At 49.2% G+C, this 23,139-nt stretch overlaps 1 protein-coding gene across 5 annotated transcripts in view; it reads right to left on the bottom strand.

Moving 5' to 3' along the window:
• Window positions 1-2,926: 2,926 nt before the first annotated feature.
• DAG1 (dystroglycan 1) overlaps window positions 2,927-23,139 on the bottom strand; it is a 65,774-nt gene continuing 45,561 nt past the window's right edge. For all 5 annotated transcript variants that reach the window (XM_032868056.1, XM_032868058.1, XM_032868061.1 and 2 more), the window contains exons 2-3: window positions 21,365-21,746; window positions 2,927-7,361 (exon numbers count right to left, since the gene is read on the bottom strand). In XM_032868056.1, coding sequence (XP_032723947.1) covers window positions 4,962-7,361; window positions 21,365-21,640 — 2,676 coding nt within the window. In that variant the 5' untranslated portion in view covers window positions 21,641-21,746 and the 3' untranslated portion in view covers window positions 2,927-4,961. The remainder of the gene's footprint in view (window positions 7,362-21,364; window positions 21,747-23,139) is intronic.

Here is a 23,139-nt window from a genome sequence, read left to right as displayed (position 1 = left end):
TACATGAACAAAATCTTACAAGCAGGAAAAAAACCTGAAGTGTTGAGAACTGAAGCTGCCTTGCACTAGCCACACGACCTGGTTGCTTCTCTCGGCCTCAATCACCTTGCCTCAAGCTGGTGATCAAGAAGGTAAGCAAAGCAAGAAACAGTTAAGTCATTAGCCAATGACTTAGTTTTGTTTTGTGGTTTTTTTTTAAGATTTTATTTATTTATTTGACAGAGAGAGAGACAGCGAGAGAGGGAACACAAGCTGGGGGCATGGCAGAGAGAGAAGCAGGCTTCCCGCTGAACAAGGAGCCCAATGCGGGACTCCATCCCAGGACTCTGGGACCATGACCTGAGCTGAAGGCAGACACTTAATGACTGAGCCACCCAGGCACTCCACCAATTGGTATTTTTAAAAATATTTTCTTTATTTATTTGAGAGCAAGAGCACGAGCAGGGGTAGAGGCACAGGGAGAGGGAGAAGCAGACTCCCTGCTAAGCAGGGAGTCCGACGCAGGACTCAATTCCAAGACCCTAAGATCATGAGCTAAGCCCAAGGCAGACGCTTAACCGACTGAGCTGCCCAGCTGCCCCAATTGGTTGCTGTTGTTTTTAAGTATTTATTTATTTATTTGTGAGAGAGACAGAGAGAGAGAGAGGTGGGAGGGACAGAGGGAGAGAGAGAATTTCCTGCGGACTCCACTGAGCATGGAGGCTGACGTGGGGCTCCAACTTATGACACCGAGTGCTTGACCAGAGCTGAAACCAAGATTTGGAAGTTCGACCAACTGAGCCGCCCAGGCAGCCCAGCCGATTGTTGTTTTTAAGATACAGTAAACTTTAGAAAGGAGTGAAGCTCACCCTCAAAAAGCTGCCTCTGGGGTGGGGTCTTCCATGCTTTAGAGGACCTTGGGAAGGGCCTCTCCCAGGAGCTTGCTCAGCCCGGGCACCAGGGGAGCCCAGGCTGGGAGCTGCAGCAGGATGAGTCACGTGGAGCCTTCCCACCAAACTAGGGGCATTCTAGAGGAGCTCCTAGAGACCCCAATATTTCCCAGCCAACAGCGTCGGTCCAGGCCGAGCCTGAGGATCTTGGCCCAGTGAGGTGCTTTCACAAGAGGAGAGAATGCAGGTTCTTCAAGCGTCATTCAGATTGTCCCTTTTTCAGGCAGATGTGTTTGAAGTTGACCCTTTATCCCAACTCTCAGGGTGTCTTAGAACCCCTCGGAGACCAGTCTTATCCCCACCTTATAGACAAGGAAGCCAGGCCAGAGGGATCCCAGCAACTTGCTCGGGGTCAGAGGTAGACAGGAAGGGATACCTGTGGGTCTGTCCCTTTCTTCTTGCTCCTTTCCTCCATCACCCTCTCCAGCTCAGACCTGAGTACAGTCCCACTTCTACCAGGAAGTTACAGACTTTGCAGGAGTGCTGGGGAGCAGGGGTCTGCCGGTCCAAACATCGGACATTCCCAAAGAAGAGCGGGACAATGCAGAGGCCAAAGGCCCTTGTGGTTTCTCTCCTTCCTGGCCCTGCGGACCTTACTATTTTCTGCCAAAGCCAGGAATCCCTTTGCTTGAGCTCAGAATACTGAGTCCACTCATAGCCCAGTGGTTTCAGGTTAAACATTAAGCAGAACTTCCTGAGGCCAAGAGAGCAAGAGCAGGGTGACTTCCTGGGCCCCTGCTGCGAGGCCTACGTGGCCCTGAATTGGGGACAGCCCTTCCTGGCACTTATCAGCAGGGTATTCTCCAAGTAGTCGTGGGAACTCAGCTCCACCTACAATCGGAGACAGGTCTCAGCTCTAGGTCTTAAAGGTGATGGGCAGAGAAGCAGCCTGGGGAATACAGGTGGAGAGGGCGAGGACCCTGTGGGGGTGGGAGCAAGCCCAGAAGAGGTACCAGTTGTTCTGTGACCAATGGCTCCTGATACTGCCACTGGACACAGCTGCTGTGTCCCCTGCCTCCCACACTCTGGGCCGTGTGACAGGACAACCCAGCCTCTTCCCGGGCACTGAGTCATGCTACCCAGCTGGCCTGTCCATCCCAGGAAGGGCACTTAGGGGCAGGCCCCCAGAATCCATAGGCCCAACCAGGGCAGAACAGAAACCATTCTCTTCTCCCCACTAAAAGGCCAAGGCCAACCCTGCCTTCTTGAGACTCCCTGGGAGACTGGCCAGACCCAAGACCTCAAGACAGTAGGGGCAGGAGCTGGAGTGGAACTGCAGAGGTATACCCACCCTGAGGCAGCCAAGCCTATGGCAGGCAGGACCTTTCTCACGGTCGTCCCGCATGAGGAAACTGAAGCTCAAAATTTCTCTGCTGGCTCAGGCAGAAAGAAGAGTGGCTAGGGAGAGCTGTGTGTTGGCAGTTTCTGGAGCCCACGCCCACCCCTCTCAGGGGCATAAAAGTGCTAAGGCACGGAGGCTATCGGGTCAGCTGCACAAAGGCCACCTCCAAGTCCTCTGAATGGGCCTGGCTGGGTCCCCTCCTCCCTCCATCACATGGACACCAGACCTGCAGCCCATTCATATCCTAGAACATTGCAGGGGCCAGGGAAATAGATGCTTGGAGGCAATGGCATTGTAATAAAGACACTGCTTTTATTTAGTTTGATATGTTTCTATACAGAATGCAGAAAACACATCTTAAAATCATATAGAAGGAAATAAAAACATGTCAGTGGTTGGTGAACACTTGAATGTGAGATTGGCTCTGTCTCACAGAGTCCAACGGCCATGGCCAGGAGAGGAGGCTGCCTGCAAGGGCATTGTTGCTGTTGTTATTCTGTTCACTGCCCCATCGCCTCCGGTTGCTATGGCAACAGGCCATTCGGGGCCAGCCATGTCTCTGCGTGGCAGTGCCCGATGGTGGGGTTGCTAGGGGCAACGGAGCTGTTTGGAAGGCCTTTCAAAGCCCTCACCTGGAACACTAGGAATTGTTTACTTTTTGATGAGGTCATCAAAAATAATCTCACCAGGTCAGACCCCACTTGTGCTCCTGACTCTGGGGCAATGGGGAAACTCTGGCTTGGATCAGGGCTGGGAGGCATGAGACCCAGTCACCAGAGGTCCACTGAGCCCTCATCCACAGGCTCCCCCACCACAGGGACACTGCTCGCTTGAGTACCAAGGGCTGGGCAGGGAGAGAGGCTGGGCCCTGTGGGAAAAGGCGCAGGGGGAATGCCCTCCTGAGAAGGGCAGGCTGGAGACCCCCTCCTCTCTGACTAGCCCTCCCCTCTTGAGGCAGCACACACAAATCCTCTGTGAAACAGTCGATATGGCTTAGAAGTGGCTGCTCGGTGTGCAAAGGGAGCCTGGGTCCACCCACCGGCCCTAGATCACGGAAGGGATACGTTATTGCAAAAGGCATTCCTCCCTAAAAGGTACCCAAAATAACTCTTAGACATCAAGAAAAGTCATGCTCAAAATGGTTTCTTCCAAAGGAGGAGAATCAAAGCAGAGTGGGCACCCCTGAGTCACGGGACAGAGATGCAGATGGACGGACGGACGTTCTGCTAAAAAAGACAAAAGAAGCTCAGTGTAATTTGAGAATTTAAACCATTATGAAAAGGGGGGGAAAAAATCAAAATGAGCAAAGCCGTCAGTTCCATGGAATCAACACTAAGAGCTCGTACAAACTGCTGTAAGCATCACCATTTTTAATCTTTTTTTTAATAAAACAATTTGAGGCTGTATAAAAACTTTAGTAAAAAATTAGCTTTGAGAGCCCACAGATTTCGACTATGAACTATTGCTGGCACTCCTCCCCTGCCACCAGACCTTTCCCAGCCCAAGGCCCGGGGCTGCAGTGCCAGAGAAGAGGGGTGGGGTGGGTCAGGGTGGGGCTGTGGACTGTTGGGGCAAAGCGGCCAAGGTCAAGTGAGGAAAGAGCATCACATGACATAAAAATATTGCATCTTCACCAAAATGTCCCCCACTGAGTGTTTCAAAAACCATGATATTCCTTTCAGGAGGGGAAAAAAAACACACAGAAGAAGGGTAAAAGAAAGTATGTTGATGTGGTCGAGTCCCTCGACCCCCCCAAGCCACCCCCACGAGCAGCCGGCCCACCCTGGAGCACCTAGGTTGGGGGCCACAGCCACCACTGCCTCTTGGAGTCCCTTTTCCATGGAAATGAAGACCCCTTGGTGGTGGGCCACTAGCGTGCATGCGGTGGGGGTGTGGATGTCCACGGCCAAGAGGCCCCTCCAGCTTCCGGCCTCTGGCAAGAGCGGGAGAGCAAGCCCAGCACCAGGACCCCGGCCCCAGAGCCACAGCCGGGAGGCCCCCAGGCAGGCTCTGCGGTATCAGAGCAACCAAGTTTACATAGTGTGAAAAAATAGGATTCCTTTGATAAAAAATACTGTCCCTTGGTCTTCTCTAAGTTTGAAACACCCTGGGAGCTTATTTTTAGCAAAGCAATTTCCCATACCCACCCAAAAATTATACATACAAGTTTAGGTAAACAGCAGATTAAATGTAAAAACTTAACCTTAACTTCTGAAAGTCCTTTGACTTTAATCTTTAGCTACTGTTTTCCATGTTACATCCTGCAGCTAGACACACGTGAATAGAAAAAACAGTACAGTTAGTGTTAAAGGCAAAACGCAGAGAGCTGGGAGGCCGCCCAGCACTGCCCGCGAGTTCATTCACGGCCCCTCGCTCCCTCCATCTACCTCTACTCCAAACAGTGCTTTCAGAGCCAGCCATCAAAACCGCAGCAAAGAATTTTCTATGAACAAACGAAAAAGCTGTTAGGCAAAAAATAAAAGTAAAAATGTCCCCAAAGTCTCTCCAGCTGCTTTGGGGTTTGGAGGACCAGAGAGGGCGGGCTCGGCCAGGCCTCGCGTGTCAGTGTGTGCTAGGTCAGGTGTCGGCTCCCAGTGGGCGATGGTCTGCAGGCCACCGGTCTCCACAGACAACACCGTGTTGTCTCCAGGGCCCTGCCCTACCCCTGCCTCCACCCAGGCGCTTGTGGGTTAAGGGGGCACGTAGGGAGGGGGCGACCGGTATGGGGTCATGTTCTTGGGACGGGAGCCCTTGCCCTCCATGGGGGCAGTGAAGGGTGGGGGGGGCTGGTAGGGAGGCGCGTTGGGATCCTCATCCCGCAGGGGCGTGTACTCTCCCACGGTGTCCTGGTTCAGAGGAGTGGTCTCGGGCACGCTCTGGTTGGGGTACTCAGGAGGGGGGAGAGGGGCTTTCTCCTCCTGTAGGATAAGTGGCATGCTGGAGGAGGGTGGGGGCTTGGAGTCATCCAGCTCGTCTGCAAAGATGATAGGCACCCCCTTCTTGATGAAGGTGGCCTGGTCCTCGAGGGTGAGCTTGCCCTTCCGCTTCTTGCGGTAGCAGATCATGGCAATGATGCCGGCGATGAGCAGGATGGCCGCGACCACGACGGCCGGGATGACCGTGTGCAGGTAGACGTCATCCTCACTGCTCTTCTCGGGGTCCCTGTCCGGCCCCTCTGTGGGTGGCGCCTCTGAGGGCGCTCTCTCGGGCGGCGCCATGGGGATGAACTGCAGATGCCGGCAGCTGCCAGCGCCAGTCACCGAGACGCTCATGGCCTTAAAGTCAGGCTCCAGGGCATTGGAGAAGGCAGCCCGCGGCTTCCCGTCATCCTCCGCGATCCTCCGGCTCAGCCCCGTGATCTGCTCCTTGGGGCAGGGCTCCAGGGGCAGAGTGTTGTTCGTCCACTCCACCACGATGGAGCCCCGGGTGATGTTCTGCAGGGTGACGGTGCTACAGTTGCGGTCCCCAAAGGCAAAGGCCAGCTTCTTCACCAGGGCGATCTTCTTGTGGATGTCGTTAACCACGGGGGCTGGGTCACCCACAAACTTGGCCTTGAACCGCGCGGGAGCCCTGTCCCCTTGAGGGCGCTTGTGGACGTGGATCTCGAAGGCATCCACAGCGGTCAGGCCCCCCTTGTCCGTGGCGTGCATGAAGTACTCGTGCTTGCCCACGTGGCTGCTGTCGGGCAGGCCGTACATGAGCTGGCTGTTGCTGTTGAACTGCACCCAAGACTTCTCGCCTACCAGCTGCTGCTCCCGAAGCTTCAGGGTCAGCTTCAGCTTGTCGGTGGTGGTGTCCTCGTTGTCATAGAAGGTGTCTGACGGGATCTTCACCTCGAAGTACGTGCCCACCCAGGCATCCACCCTGTCGATGTGGTTCTTCAGCTCTGGCCGCTGGTTGGGTTCTCCTCCGCGGGGAACCCCACTGGTGGTGGTGCGGATGCGAGTAGGCGGGGAAGCGGTTTCCAGTCTGGTGATGGGAGCTTTGGTGGTGACCCGCGGCACCGGTCGGGGTGTCCGTGGCTTTTTGGTCGGCCTTCGAGTTGTGGTAGAGGAGTCAGTAGAAGGCGTGGCTGGTTTTGGTGTGGATACACGTGGCTTCTTGGTGGTAGTCGTGGGAGGGGTGGCAACGGCCGTGGGCTCCACGTAGCCAGGAATGGTCATCGTTGGGCGGATCTGGCCAGGAACCGTGGTGCCAGCTTCTGACACCCGAGTGGGCTGGATGGGGCCTAGGGTCGGGGTCTGAATAATGGCACCTCGAGTCCGAGTGGTGACTGTGGGCTTTCCAGGAACAGGGTCTCTGACTGGAGGAGCCAGTGTCTCTGTTGGAGGAGCAATGGCTGGGGATGTGGGGGTAGGCACGATTCTGGACGGTGGCTCCTGGATGGCCGTGGTGGGAGGCCCAATGGCAGTGACAGGTGTGGGAGTGGCATGGATCTGCCTCCGGATGCGTTTGGGGAGAGGGGGCTTCTTGTTGGCGATATGCCAACCCACCACAGGGTAGCCCAGCTGGGCAGACATAGCGCCCTCCCTGGCAGGGGCCTCCACACCACGGATATCAGGCACATTGTTCTGGTTCAGGGAGCAGCCCAGCTTCCAAGAGAGCAGGGCCCCATTCTCCACCACCTTTTTCGCATTGCCGGGGCCGGCCATGAAGGCTGACATGTCGAACAGTCTGTTGTTCACCACGGGGACCAACTTCATGTTGGGGAGCTCCACTTCGGAGAAGCTCCGCATCCTGTGCAGGAGGTCAAGTCTTTGCTTCGGGGTCATCTTGGTGAGGTCAGCATCTAGAATGACCGTCAGGACAGTCACAGGCTCGTCGGCAGCACAGGCAGAGGACGCTGCCTCAGCAGGCTCTGGCGATGCCGCCCGCACAGACTGCGGCTCGCTGTGGTCTTCAGGGTAGACCTCAATAGAGAACACACTGGAGCTCTGCGGGACGTGGCTCCCGTTGGCCCCCAGCCGCGTGGCGCTCACTGAAATGTAATGCACGCCCTTATCGGTGTCGAGAGGGAGGCCCTCCAGGGTGTGGCTCTGCGGGTCCCAGTGCAGCCAGGACGGCAAGGCCTCCTTCCCCGCCGTGGACACCTAGAAGAGACACCAGCATGAGTTAAGTGGCACTGTCAATGCCTAAGCGGACAATGATCACAACAGTTCCTCCCTGGCCTTGCCCAAGCTGCGCGACAGGCTGAACGTGCTACTCAAGAATTTCTGCTGGGGAACCAGCTCTGCTCCTGGAGCTCTCATTCACCTGTCATGGGAGACTGGGGCTGCCAGATAGGCTAGCTTGGAAGGCAAATGATTGCCCAAGGTCACACTGCGGGCAGACAGCAGTGGTGGCACCCAAACACAAGTCCCATACCAGAGAACTGAGGCCGTTGGGCTCAAGAATGTTGTGGGTCTCCACGACAGCAACATGCCTTGCCGCCTACTTGCCCGCCTGGCCTGCGGAGTAAGGTCCCAGCGTCTCCTCCCTCAGCACTCCTTTTCAACCCTGTCTCAGACTTCTCCCTGCCCTCTGCAGACACCAGTTTTGCTCGAGTCATATGCCCTTCCTGCCCAGAAGTGGATATGCATACGACCCTGGCTGCAAGGGACAACTCAGTATCTCCAGACGCCTCACTTAAACTACCCCGTCAGTGGGACATACATTCAAGTAGAGTGGGACACATTTGGGTAGCAAGTACAGCTAGCCGTATCTAACGTCTTAATGAACCTGCTCTTCAAATCTCAGGAAAAACTGCAAAACCCAGGGTGGGGAGCTGGAAACAACTACTCTAGAAGAGTATTTATCAAAGAGTCCAAGGAGCTCTGACTAAGGGAGAGTTCATTAGTCAACTAAGTTCGGGAAATAGAGCCCACTTCTGTCCTTGGAGAGCCCAGGCCCTGAAGCCGGCCTGAGGAGCTCACTCCCTTATTCCACCCAACAATTTTAGGGTAGAAGTCCTTTTCCACAGAGACATGACTGGTAATAATCAAGGTATCCAAAGGAATGCTGCCAGAGAAACTTCTACCATCAGCTGACAAGAGGAAAGCAAGGCTTGCCTCTAGCCCAGGCCCTATCTGTGACTACTCTCACCTCTGGGAAATGCCTATTCCTGCCCCCCAGTGCAAGAAAGGTGGTACCCACTCTCTGGTCTAACAAAAGTCACTCTCAGCTCCACGATCCTGTCCCATCAAGCCTAGACACAAACGGCATGTCTTACCACCAGCCTCGGCCCAGGGATGGCCCTGCATGGCCACTGCTTGTCAGCAGAGGGACACTAACATGCTTCTCTGCCTGCAGCAGGAAGGCCAGAGCCATGCCTGCTGGGCTCACTAAGAGGCTCTGGTTCCTCAGGATTCTTCTTGCCAAAAGCCAGATGCCTGACTGGGAAGGAGACCCATACCTGACCTTCCCAGTGAGGACCTGCTGTCCAAGTCTTGGCATTCCATCAGTCTTACCAGAGACTAGATACTCTCCTGTGAACAGATTTCCTACCTCCAGCAAAAACCCACAAGAAGACATCTGACATTATTAGAAGTTACCATTATTGGGGCTGTCCTTTAGTGACTGCTTCTGAGCCCCTGAAATCACAAGGGTCTATGAATAGCTTCATTCACGACACCACAGCAACTCAAGGTGCACCACCACCTACTTAAGGCACCAACAAGAACCCTACTTCCTGTCATCACCATCCACTGCAAACACAGCCAAATGGATCTGTCTTCAGATCCATTGAAAAACACTAAATATATTTCTCCTTTAAAATCTTTTTTAGCTACAAAAATAATACTTATTTTGAATGTTTTGGTTAAAGCCTATGTTTTAAATTTTTTCAGTTCAGTTATATTAAATATGAAAATTGTCACATCTACATATAAACATGTAAAGCAAACGCTAACTGCTCTCCTTTTGCAAAAAATAGGAAGCAAAGCTGTAAGGCCCAAACTGAGGAGTCAGGGAACCACAAAGTGTTTTACAGTGCTAGGGTGCGGCCTGGGGTCCTGAGAGGCGGACAGGAGGGGAGCCAGGCGGCAGCTGGGTTCCCAGCCACCCAAGCATGTTTCCTCAGCACACTCCATCCCAGTGGCCACCACTGGGACGACAGCACACCCAGCAAAGGGAGAGCCTAGAATGGAGAGCTCAAAGTGAAATCTTCCCAGGAGAAGCCACCTGCAGAGAAGACCAAACAGGGCCGGGAGAGAGACCAGGACAGGCTCTGGACGTGGGTGCCAACTGGCTGCAGGACCCCAACATTCCTGAGTAGCCAGGCGGTTGTACCCAGCCCTATACGCTCCATCAGCACAGATGAGTAAGTAGTCCTAGTGCTCTTCCAAGTCTCACCAGCTACACAAGGACACTTTCTAACAGAGAAAACCGAGAAGGGCCCCGCCTCCTCAAGCTTCCCAGCCCAGCTTAATTCCTATTCTGCTGACCCCAACAGCCACAGCTCTGCTGCCAGACATTTCCTAGGGAAAAAGCCTAAGCCACTCTTTGGCCAAGGTTCCCACATGGCCAAGCTCGAGGACATACACTTATTTAAACTCTGCCAAGTAACATTTTTACACGTTAATAACATGTAACAGTCTCTCCAACCCACACTTCTGCCTTCCCTTCTACAGATCCCGGCCCCTCTGGATCCTGGAGCATCGGCCATGCCCTGGCAGAGGACATGTGTCCAACCCGGATCTATAAACCTGAAGCAGACAGTCCCCAGGGTCCTGGGTACTCCTCAGACAGGAATGAAAGGTATCAGCCTGAAAGTTCTAACACCATGCATCTCTGAGCATCTAGGTATCAGCACTGTCAGGTCCAGACAGCACTTTAAGTGGCAGTGATTCTCTTCAATAAAGGGCCTCAAGAAGCAAAATGAACACCAGCCTACAAGGAACCCAGCCAAGTCACAAGCAAGCTGGCATCTCTGCATTTTCAAGGCCATTTGGGGAAAGCCGCTGAACCGGGAAGCCTGAACATGCCTAAAGGGCTGGCAGTGTCCACAGTCCCTGAAGGATCCCACTAACTCCCTCCCTCCTAGGGCACTCAGTTGAGGGAATGTTCTGAAATGCAACACCTGCTCTACTCTGTCAAAGAGGGAGCCCCTCAGCCCGGGGAAACTCCATACATCCTCCCAACCTTTCAAAGCTTCCAGACTCTAGAACACTTTTCCTCTCAGGGCCTAAGTGCGAAGCAGGACATGAAAGCTCCTCCTGAGAGAGCTGCCCCCACGACAAGCCAGGACTCTTCCCTACAACAACAGCAGATTTGACAGGAAGTCCCATCTCCAAGCCTCAGTCCTTGGCTGAATCCTGGTTCCAGACAAGCTGAGGCTTCACCCAGCCTCAGCCCCGGTTTTGTCATCTGTAAAAGGGGGAAAACGATGGCATCCTTGTACAATCGCTGGGCCAGGCACAGGCTGGGTTCTCTGTGGGGACCAGTTCCCTGCCCACTCCCAGGCTGAGAGGACCCAGTATTCACTGGGAGGCTGCTGCAGCAACAGGCTGAGGGTCCATCCCCCAGTCCTCCTTCTGGCCTCGGACCCAGCACACAACCTGTGGCCTTTTCTCCCTGGTCATCCCCCAAAGCAGAAGCTCAAAGCATCAAAGGGAAGTGGGGAGGCCCCAGGAAGGGGAGCCAGGACTCTACAGGGGAATAAGGCCCTGGGACACTCAGAGACTTGCTTGACCGTTGAGAGCTAACTGCTGGGACTGGATGAAAACCCTGAGGGGCCTGGGGGAAAAGAGAACTTGCTGCAGGGGCAACCCAAAGACCAGCATTCACCTCTTCAGTCTCAAACGGATGTGCTCCATCCTGGCATGTTTGCACATGAGATTCCGACGATCCTTACAGTCTCTGGGTTTATGCACATAAAGATTTCTGCCCTAGGTGTACCACCCACAACTAAGCCTTAAAGGCAGGAACGAGAGACAAGAGGCAGGAATCAGAGCTCTGTGTGAAGTGCTCCTCAGCACCAGCACATGTGTTTGGGGGACAGGCTGGTCCAGGTCATGGGACACCCCCAGGGTTTCAGATCACTCAGCCCCCCATCACTAGACACCAACACTGTCTTGGAACTGGGGGGAGGCAAGGCCTGCTGACCTTTTATAAAGCAGCCACCTTAAATAAAAAGCCTTCAGGCTATCAGTGGGAACACCTGTAGGGGGTGCAGAAGCTGCATGAAAAAGGCTGATTTAAGAAGATCACAGGCTCTAGCTCATAGGCTCACACAGAGCAAGCCAGGAATCTTTCCAATTTTAGCAACCCTCAGAGAAGACATGCTTCTGAGAAGGCAAGCCCACCACCGAGGAAAATAAGATCTCCAACTGCCCCACACCCAGTTTTAGAAATCTTGATCCACAAAGTACATCCAAAAACTAAGAATCAAAACCACGAAACTTGGGCAGACCCATATGGAGCTCCAAAGACTACCCGCCCAGCAATGCCCACAATGAATCACCATGACCAATGACTGGGGAACTGCCAAGTGTGAAGGTTTTAGTCACTCTTTAGTCTGTATCTGTAGATAACTAGTAACTGACTCTCTGTTCAGTTCTGGGGCATTCTCTCCAACTGCCTCACTGCTGCCCTCTCTCACACACAACAGAATGTCAAACACCGGTTTGATAAAGATACAGGATCTGTTCCAAACACCACACAACACAAGCAGCATGTCTCACCCCAAATCAGTATCCCTCTAAGCCTGGAGAGAGAGCAAATGGGCAGAGAACTCTCAGTACTTTACCCCTACCAAAAAGCAAGTTCCCAATACCAAAACCGGATAAAGCCACCAAAAAAAAAAAGAGAAGCACAGGCCAATATCTCTGATGAACACAGATGCAAAAATATTCAGCAAAATCCTAGCCAACTCAATCTAACAATTCAAACAACAATCCAAAAAATCGTTCACTGTGATCAACTGGGATTTGTTCCTGGGACGAAAGGTGGTTCATTATTAGCAATTTAATCAACGTGATATGTCATATCAGTAAGAGAAAGGATAGAAATCATTTGATCATTTCAATAGATGCAGAAAAAGCATCTGACAAAGAACATACATTCATGATTAAAAACCCTCAACAAAGTAGGTCTAGAGGGAACACGCCTCAACACAATAAAGGCCATATGTGAAAAACCCACAGCGAACTTCTTATTCAATGGGGGAAAAGACTGAGTTTTGCCCCCAAGTTCAGGAACAAGACAAAGATGTCACTCTCACCACTTTCATTCAACACAGTACTAGAAGTCCTAGCCATGGCAATTAGACAACAAAAAGGGAAAAAAAGGCATCCAAATTGGATGTAAAAAAGTAAAATTTGGGGGGCGCCTGGGTGGCTCAGTGGGTTGGAGCCTCTGCCTTTGGCTCGGGTCATGATCCCAGGGTCGTGGGATCGAGCCCCACACCGGGCTCTCTGCTCAGCGGGGAGCCTGCTTCCTCCTCTCTCTCTCTCTGCCTGCATCTCCGCCTATTTGTGATAAATAAATAAAATCTTAAAAAAAAAAAAGAAGAAGTAAAATTTGGGGCTCCTGGGTGGCTCAGTCGGTTAAGCAACTGCCTTCAGCTCAGGTCATGCTCCTGGGGTCCTGGGATTAAGTGCCACATTGGGCTCTTGCTCAGCAGGGAGTCCCCTTCTCCCGCCTCTCCCCTTCCCCTCTGCTCGTGATCTTTCTCTTTCTCAAATAAATAAATAAAATCTTTTAAAAAAAGGAGACACTGAGGAAAGAGATTAAAGACAACACAGAGAAATGGAAAGACAGTCCATGCTCATGGATTAGAAGAATAAATATGGTTAAATATGGTTAAACTGTGTACACACCAAAAGCAATCTCCAGATGTGATGTAATCCCCACCCAAGTACCTACAGCATTTTTCAATGAACAAACATTCCTCAAATTTGTATGGAACCACCTAAGACTCTGAATAGCCAAAGCAACCTTAAAGTAGAAAAACAAAACTGGAGGTATCACAATTTCAGGCTTCAAGTTGTATTACAAAGCTGAACAGAAACAAAACAGAAAACCCAGAAATAAACCCACAGCTAGAGGATCACTTAGTCTTCAACACAGAAAGAATATCCAATGGAAATAAGACAGTCCCTTCAACAAATGGTGTTAGGGAACTGGTCAGCTACATGCAAAAGAAAGAAATTACACCACTTTCTTATACCATACACAAAAATAAACTCAAAATGGATTAAAGGTCTAAATGTGAGACCTGAAACCATAAAAATCCTTGAAGAGAGCACAGGCAGTAATCTGTGACATTGGCCATAGCTACATTTTCCTAGGTACGTGTCCTGAGGCAAGGGAAACAAAAGCAAAAATACACTATTGGAACTATGATCAAAATAAAAATTTTCTACACAGTGAAGGAAACAATCTAAAACTAAAACTAAATCTAAAACTAAAAAGCAACCTACTGAATGGGAGAAGATATCTGCAAATGACATATCCATTCAAGGGTTAGGATCCAAAATATATAAAGAACTTTTACAACTCAACACCTAAAAAACAAAGAATCCAATTGAAAAATGGGAGAGGGACAAGTAAACTCCATGCTGACTGCGGAGTCCGACACAGGGCTCCATCCCATGACCCTGAGATCATGACCTGAGCCAAAATCAAGAGTCAGCTGCTTGACCAACTGAGCCACCCAGGGTACCTCAGTGGTGCATTTCAAAGTGACAAAGACTGCTGCCCTGGGATACCCCGCTGCTTAGGCCTCTAGCAGCCTTCTCTGGCAAAGTCCCTGCCGTCCCTCAGACCTGGTTACTGGCTCGTGACCTTTCAGTTCCTCACTCCTCAGCCAAGTTGCAAAGCTGGGCCAACCTGCAGCTACCTATGGCTGGGTACCATATGCAACACCCTTGAGGCAATGACACATGAGGTGATAAAGGCATTCTCTGTGCAGGCCTACTGCGTGGTCTCCTCTGCCTAGGGAGATAGGAAATGGTCCCTCTGGTGGAGTCTGAGCCTCCAGTCAAGTTTCAGAGGCCCCATGGTGCTAACTCACATCAGGGTGATCCTGATCTGAGCCCTGGACTACGACAATGAGATAAATTTACTCTGTGGCCAAGTTCAGCTTCTGTAAATGATGCACATGGACAGTCACATGACAGGGCTGCAGGGAGATGGCACAAGTCAACAGGAAGATCCTCTGGCTGGAGATCAAGGAGCCAAAACTTTGTCCCCACTTAAGATGAGGAGCCACGGAAGTGGGTGTAAGGGGCCTTTGCTTTGCCGAGTAAAGCAGAGCCATACCTATGAGAGACCATCTTTGCTGGACATGCAAGCCTCAAACCAGCACACGGCTCTTGCCATGAAGGCCAAGGCCACCAGATCACATGCTGAACACAACTTGTCCAGTCCAGCCAGTGCCCTCCAAGTCTGAGTTATGAAGCATTTTACCTGATGTTAACTGTTCTCATCTAAAAACAAAAAGTAATTTTCTTCCTCAGAGGGACAGCTAAGCATAATTATAGCCATTAATAAAATTCTCACAATCAGTCAGTGCCTCAATCCCAACATCATCTATTTTTACTTTGTCATATTTTTTCAGCCCTCATCAGGAAAAAAAAAAAAAATTTTTTTTTTTAAAAACACAGAAGTCAAGTCCACACTTCAGTAAGTATTTGAGTTGATGGGTCTGGGCAAATGTCATTCTTACAACCCACCCCAAAGATGCCTTCCCTCGCCAACCCGCATTTCCCGGTGTGCTGTGTTCACAAGGGCTCCATTCAGAGCCAGGGAACACCCACTCGAGGCAGGAAGAAACTGCAGTTCATCTCATGCAGGCGGGGTTGCCACAAAGCTCTCAAGCATCCAAAGAAACGGTCCTTTCATGAGTTCCCCCTTCCTGGCCAAAAAGAGTACCCATTGTTCTCAGGGGAACAATTGGGGGCCCATGCCAGCAGCTAGGAGCACAGTCCCAGGAAGGGCTGCTCCCAGTCTGCCGACATCTTGGGCTAAGGGAAAGTCCACATTGTCTCCAGGCTAGGAGGATAAGGGGAAGCAGGAATGAAAATTCAACCTTTCGGGCTCTACCAAAATGAGACATCTGCCCCTGAAGGGGCAGCCAATCATTTCTTGAAATCCAATGGTGTCTCTCCTGACCACCCTACAAAGGAGGGGTAAGAACGTCCCCAGCCACATAATCACCTTCCTCAGCCAGCCCCTCGCTCACTCAAGTCAGAGGAGAGGCACCTGCAGGGAGCTGGAGCCAATCCCAAGGGAAGCAAGAATCAAGATGGGTAGCTCATACTGTGGCCAATTTGGGAGAGCCGATGATCTAGCCAATGAAGGCCAACCTGGCTTTGTGGGACCCACCCACACAAACCCTGACAAGGAGAGAGGGTGCTCTAGGGTCCAAAGGCATCTGTGAGAGCAAAAGACAAGGCCCAAGTCTCTCTGGATGGTCATGCTGGCCACTAGGCCTGGAGGTATCCCATAGCCCCTGCTGGCATCATCAGGTCAAGGGGATCCATGTGGGAGTTAAGCTGGGGTCAGGAACAACAAATCAATTCTCGAGGCGGAGCTAGAGAACAGCAAGGGAAGCAGCAGGTGCTGGGCAAGCTAAAATTGAAAGGGCCGTCTGGACATGAAAGGGTGTCACGGGTGAGGCAGAGCAGAGAGTCCAGGACCTCAGGGCTACCTCCTTCAGGTGGTAGGTGGGTCCCCTCTTTTATTTCCTTGTGGCCTGGTATATAAAGCACAGGGCAGCCCTTTGTGAAGCTAATGTTACCTGATGGGCACATTTGGCTGATGCAAAGCAATACGCCCTCTGCCACTGTGACTCCCAGAGTTACCACAACCTCCAGAAACAGGCAGCATAACCACACAGGTTCGATGCACACAGGTCAAACAAGGCTTGGGCAGGTGGCCAGGGCAGCTCAGTTAGAATGAGACTTACTTTTCTATCCCTTCAATACACTACTGATTGCTTCGTCTGTTGCAAACACTGACCTACTCCATCACCAATCCCCATGCACATCCCCTGACCAGTCACAGCAAGAAAGACAACCACACTATCACATCTCGTCTGGTGGCATCCGGGTGGCTCAGTCATTAAGTGTCTGCCTTCGGCTCAGGTCATGATCCCAGGGTCCTGGTATCGAGCCCTGCATCGGACTTCCTGCTTGGCAGGGAGCCTGCTTCTCCCTCCCCCTGCTTGTATTCCCTCTCACTGTGTCTTTCTGTCAAATAAATAAAATCTTAAAAAAAAAAAAAAAACTAACTTGTCTGATTTCAGGAGAGCAGCACGCTCTGTTTTTGAGTCCTCATTAGACAACTGGGCCATGGCCAAAATGGCTAGAAGACCAACCCTCACCCAGGACCCAGGCTGACAGAAGAAAGTCTGTGCCAGAGGCCAGGGTGGACCCTGAGCCAGGCATGTCCGTGGGGCAAGAGGCCAGTATGGTTGGGACATGACATGCAAAAGGAAAAGGGGAGAGAGAGGAGGCCAGAGGCCAATCACGTGGGCCTCCATTCTAAGTGGAGCTCAGTGATATTTGGGGGAAGAGGGGGTTGTTAGCAGATTTAAGCTTTACCAAGATAAGAACATCTCTTGCCTCAGTGCAGAAAACAGACTGAGAGGGGAAAAACAGAAGAAGGCGGGACACCTGGGTGGCTCAGTCGGTTAAGAGCATGCCTTCAGCTCAGATAATGATCCCAGGGTCCCCAGATGGAGTCCCCTATTGGGCTCCTTGCTCAGCAGGGAGCCTGCTTCTCCCTCTGCCTGCCACTCCCCCTGCTTGTACGCTCTCTGACAAATAAATAAAATCTGTAAAAACAAACAACAAAGGAACAGAGAGAGGCAGCCTGGGCAAATAAGTGGCAGCTCAGATGACGGCGGTAGTAGTGATAGATACCATTCGGAAGTCACCTTAAAACACTCCTTGGGACCAAGATCTGAGATTATCCTCACATACGTAAGAATATTGGGCAAGTCATTAAAAATCATATTCCCAAAGAATACTTAATGACTATGAGGAAAAAATGCAAACTACAGTGAATAAAAAAAGGTAGGTTTAGGGGTGCCTGGGTGGCTCAGTCAGTTGAGCATCTGCCTCTTGGTTTTGGGTCAGGTCAGGATCTCGGGGTCAGGAGATCAAGCCCTGTGTCAGGTTCTATGGTCAGTGGAGTCTGCTTGGGATTCTCTCTCCCTCTCCCTCTCCCCCTGTCCCTACTCTCGTTCTTCCTTAAGTAAATAAATAAATCTATTTTAATAAATAAATAATATATTTATTATATATATTTTATTATACATTATATATTATTATTATTATATTAATAATATATTTATTATATAAATAAATAATAAATAAATAAAAGCAGGTCCAGAAAGATGTCTAGTATAGGGTATATATAGGTATATATAAACCAGTATAAATATTTTTTAAGATTAATTAAAAATAATTTTACGTCTTTATCTAAGAAAGCACATGCACAAGCTGGGGGAGGGGCAAAAGGAGAAGGAGAGAATCCCCAAGCAGACTCCTCACCCAACATGCAGCCTGACATGAGGCTCAGTCCCATGACTGGAGACCATGACCTGAGCCGAAATCAAGACCTGAACATTCAAGTGACTGAGCTACTCAGGTGTCCCAATAAATAAATCTTTTCTTTTCTTTTCTTTTTTAAGATTTATTTATTTATTTGAGAGAGAGCACGTGCACCAGCAGGCGGAGAGGCAGAGGGAGAGGGAAAGAAGCATACTCCCTACCGACCATAAAGCCCAATGCGGGCTCACAACCCTGAGATCATAACCTGAGCCAAAATCAAAAAGTCAGATGCTTAACTGACCGACTGAGCCACTCAGGCACCCCAGACTCTAAATAAATCTTAAAAAAAAAAAAAAAAGAAGAAGAAGAAGAAGAAGAATTACCCTACAACCCAGCAATTACACTACCAGGTATTTATCCAAAGGGTACACACACAGATTCAAAGGGGCACATGCATCCCAATGCTTATAGCAGCGATGTCCATAACAGCCAAAATATGGAAAGAGCCCTGAAGTCCATCAACAGATGAATGGATAAAGAAGATGTACTCGCCCTTCAAAAAGAATGAAATCTTGCCATTTGCAGCAACATGGATGGAACTAGAGAGTATTATGTTAAGTGAAAAAAGTCAGAAAGACGAATATCATGATTTCACTCATGTGGAATTTAAGAAACAGAACAGATGAACATAGGGGAAGGGAAGGAAAAATACAATAAGATAAAATCAGAGAGGGAGACAAACCATAAGAGACTCTTAACTACAGGAAACAAACAGTGTTGCTAGAGGAGAAGTGGATGGAGGGACGGGATAACTGGGTGAGGGGCATTAAGGAGGGCACATCAGGTAATGAGCACAGGGTGTTATATGCAACTGATAAGTCACTCAACTCTACCTCTGAAACTAGTAATACGCTATATGTTAATTTATTTTAAATAAATAACAAAAACAAAATTTAAAATTTAAAAATTTAAAAAATATATGGCCAGTGTGATCTCAGGTCTAAGATGTCTGTGTGTATAATATGGACACCTCCTCACAACACAGAAAATGGTAGAAGACTTCACTCTGAGTGCGAGGAACAAAAGATTTTTCTTTCTCCCTTTTCTACAACACACATTTATATATCATTATTATAATTGAGAAAAAAAAACACCTTTTTATATATAGATTTATTAAGCCGCTTGACTTCCAGGGAAAGTGAAGCTCCAGAGGCCAAGTCGCGCTTTCTGATCTGATTTCCCGCCCCACACAACGCTGATGGCAAGACTGTCTGGAACAAAGAGTCACACATTTTCATGTGTTTTTCTATAGGCTGATCAGCTACTAAATGGTCTGCTTTCTACAGATAAATGTGCTCAGATAAAATCCCGTTTTCCCAGTAAAATTTCTTTACTCCCCTGGTGAATAAGCCTGTTAAATATTTCTCTGCCAGATACAGCACATACCCAGCTTGCTGCATTGATTTAAGGCACCTCTTGTCAAAACTAATCCATGTAAAACATTCCAGTGACCACTGGAACAAGGGCAACCACTACAGGGTTTGGACATTCAGAAGATCAAATGTGAAGGTGGATAAGGCCTGCACTCCCCAAAGTGCCACTCTTCTTTTTCTAATGGGCAGACTAGCAACTGGCTTGCTGGGGCATTACAAAGATGACACGGAAAACTTCTGTGAACAACAACGAGCTCTGTGGACCTGAGCCAGGATTTTTAAGAGTATGACTGCCTCTGATATCAGAAGGCCACCCTGAGAACAAGCCATGACCTAAAGAAAAGGGGGCTGGGAGAAAATGAAGGGAGCACAAGGAAGGTGCAGGTAAGGAGCAGGTCCACCCAGATTCAAGGGAAAATGGCACAGAGCCACCTCTCAGTGGGATGAGTGGCATAGCGTTTGTGACCATATCTAATCTAGATGCCTGGGGCTTGTGGGTCAGAGAGGAGAAGGTTGGAAAGGACCCACCAGAGACTGTGAGTGCTTTGACCAGTGAGTACAGGAAGTGTTGCTGTGCAAGTTACCAAGCCAGGCCTTAAGAGACTGGCAGTTTCCACTTCCTGTTTCTTGGAATACCCAATCCTAGAACCCAGCTAACTGTGCTGTGAGGAAATTCAAGCAGCCCAGGGGAAGGTCTAAATGGAGAGGAACCAAGGACCCTGACCAACAGCCCCAGCTAAGCTCCCTGTCCAGAGGCAGCACCAACTTGTCAGCCAGGAATAAGCCATTTTAGAAGTGGACCCTCCAGACCCAGATGAGCCACTCTCGTTAGTGCCATTTGAAGCAGATACGAGGTTTCCAGATGAGCTCTAACCCCCTGAATTCCTGGCCACAAAACTGTGAGCAAACAAACTGGGAGTTCTAAACCACTTTTGGTGGTTTAAACACACCAAGAGATCACCAGAACACTGTGTCTACAGATGTCTAAAGGCAAAAGAGACATAAAAACTACCATCACAAAGTACCAATCTTGGGATATTTTTAGTTCGTTTTCAAGCCATACCTCGAGGGGAAGAATGCTTGCTGTAGGACAACTATGGCCAAGAGCCAAAGGTGGCCTACCACCTGTTTCTGCACAGCCTATGACCTAAAAATGGTTTTTGCATTTTCAAATGATTGAGAGAAAATAAAATGAAAAGATTATCTTTTGACATGTGAAAATTATATGAAATTCAAATTTCAGTTCTAGCGTCCACAGGTGAAGTTCTAGTGGAGCATGCTCACGCCTGTTCACGTACACATTATCTATGGCTACTGCTGTGCTACAATGGCAGGGCTGAGGAGTTTCAACAGAAACCACATGGCCAGCAAAGCCTAAACTATTTACTATCTGGCCCTCTAAGAAAAAGAACTGACCTCTATTCTAGGAGATGTTCCTAACTTGAGGAGTGCAGCCTACCTATCTTGTGGGCACCGTGCAAACTCACTCAGGATCCGGGGGAAATTCCAAGGACCCACAACCCCAGACAAAGGGAAGATGCTTCCTGACACAAAAGCTTCCTATTTCACCTGATTTCCATCTTGGGCCAGCCAAGACACTCTTTTGTCACATGGGTCTCAGATCCCCTTGTTCTCTGGATTGCTTCCCCAAAGGAGATGGGGCAAGGCTGAAGGCTGGATGCCAATACTCGTCCTTAAGTGATCAAACACATTAGTAAACATACAACACCAAATGAGAGCAAAACTCCTATACTTACTTATACCATATTTTATAAAAATAGGTTCAAATCATTTCAAAGTTCTGTATTTCTTGGGTTTAATACCATGGTTAATGAAAGAAGACCTTTTCCTGCACATAAGCCCTTCCATCAAATCCTAACACAATGACCATGAAATTTTCCAAATCATAAATGTAAAGGCTTTTTAATGGTAACACCTTCAAAAACTGGAGAAAGAATAAAAGTTTAGGAAGCTATTCAGAGGTATCTGGGGACCCTCTTGTGAGAATCAGTGGTTGTCCCTCTCTTATGGTAACTGCACTGGTCCTGGAAGAACTGAGCTCAGAATGCTGGAACTTAGAATGGAAAGCTAAAACAAAAACAAAAACAAACAAAAAACAACTAAAACCAAAATGCAGATGAGACTTCTTTCTCATTTACTTAAGCTTTACATCCATCTCACCTTGATGAGTTCTCCATTGGAGGCAACTGAATCCGCTGGAATGGTCACTCGAAACGAGCGCCCAACGACAGCCGTACCATCAGGAATGCCCACTACTGTGGGAACAGCCTCGTGAAGGTCTGAGAGCACTGAATGCATGGACGCCTCGAGCTGGTTCTCCCAGTCCCTGCCAGCCTCCGAAGGCCAATGGGACTGAGCCACAGTCACAGACAGCAGAAGGAGAAAGGTCCTCCCCCAGAGAGGGAGCGGCAGCGAAAGGCCCGCAGACATCCTCATCCCGGCTTGGGTCTGCTCAAGCCAACAGTCTCACTAAGAAAAGAGGCAAGTGACCTGGTCCCAGAGCTGGGTCCTCACCCTCTGCACACCTGCTCCATCCCAGGGCCTGAAAAAGAAGAGAACAGACTCAGACTTTAGCAAACTCCATAATTTCCAAGTTGTACACAGGCAGTTACTACCCCCTAAGTGTTGACAAAACATCTACCCTGAGTTGGATCAAGTCTCACCCTACGCTGTCCAGGACAGAGGAACCAGCTACATGTGGCCACTGAGCACTGGAAATGTAGCTGGCCCATTAAGGGTAAAATATACATTGAATTTTGAAAAGTTAGCAAAAAAAAAAAAGGAATGTAAGAGATCTCCTTAATACTTTTAAAATACCGATTACATACTGAAATGATATTCTTTTGGATATAAAATATATTATGAAATAAAATATTTAGTAAATAATACACATTAACAAATGATAAATAAAGAAATGCTTAAGAAAACACAGGACCGAAATTAATACCTCCTTATTTTTATTTTTTCACATGCCTGCCCGAAAATACTAATGTGTGGCTCACGTTATATTTGCTGTTGGGCAGTGCTGCTCTAGACCCAACTCCCAGTATACAGCAAACACAGCAGTCATGAAGACACAATCAGACGAATCTAGAATGTGGGACCTTCTACAAGATAACTGGCCTGGTCTGCCCCAATGCTGACACCCCTAAACACAGGGGAGCTGTTCCAGATTTAGAAACGGCCACCAGAAGTATTGTGTGCATCTTGACTGGATCTGGATTTACTTAAAGCAAAAAACTTAAAAACTTTAAGAAACAACAACAACAACAAAAACACAGAAGCCCAGCTCCAAAAGAAATAACTGGGCCTCTGGGTGAGAGATTGGATTTATTGTTAATTTTCTCAGGCGAGATGATAGTAGTGTGGTTCTGTAAGAGATTGTCCCTAATTTTGAAGGATTTAGGGATGAAGGAGCAAAATTCTCTGCATTTTATTTTGAAATGTTTCAAGGGGAAAAATGTTTTTTTTATATATAGAGATCAAGCAATTGGCTAATATAACACTTTTAAGTCTTAAAACAGTGCTTTTGGGGTGCCTGAGTGGCTTAGTTAAGCATCAGTTAAGTATCCCACTCTTGATTTTGGCACAGGTCATGATCTCAGGATTGTGAGATCGAGCCCTGCCATCGATCTGGCTCTGCACTGAGCACAGAGCCTGCTTAAGATTCTCTTTTTCCTTCTCCCTCTGCCTCTCACCCACTAAAAAAAATGCTTTTGAAGAGACTAAAAAACCAAGCATTTGCATGGAGAAGTTCAGCAGCTGTGTATTCCTCACATCCCAAGCACTAATCACAGGACTTGTTTATTAAACCCGTATTTACAAACTCAGTGCCAGTGAACAAAACTTATTTGGCCTCTCTTGCTCCCCATCCCCAAAAGATTAGAACCCTGCACCTTGTCCCTCAGTCTCCTGACTTGCTTCAGCGGGCAACT

The sequence above is a fragment of the Lontra canadensis genome, unplaced genomic scaffold (genome assembly GCF_010015895.1).
Source record: "Lontra canadensis isolate GAN:19392208 unplaced genomic scaffold, GSC_riverotter_1.0 scaffold35, whole genome shotgun sequence".
NCBI lineage: Eukaryota > Metazoa > Chordata > Mammalia > Carnivora > Mustelidae > Lontra > Lontra canadensis.
Note: the sequence above shows the minus strand (reverse complement) of the source record. Positions and strands in the feature narration are given on the sequence as shown.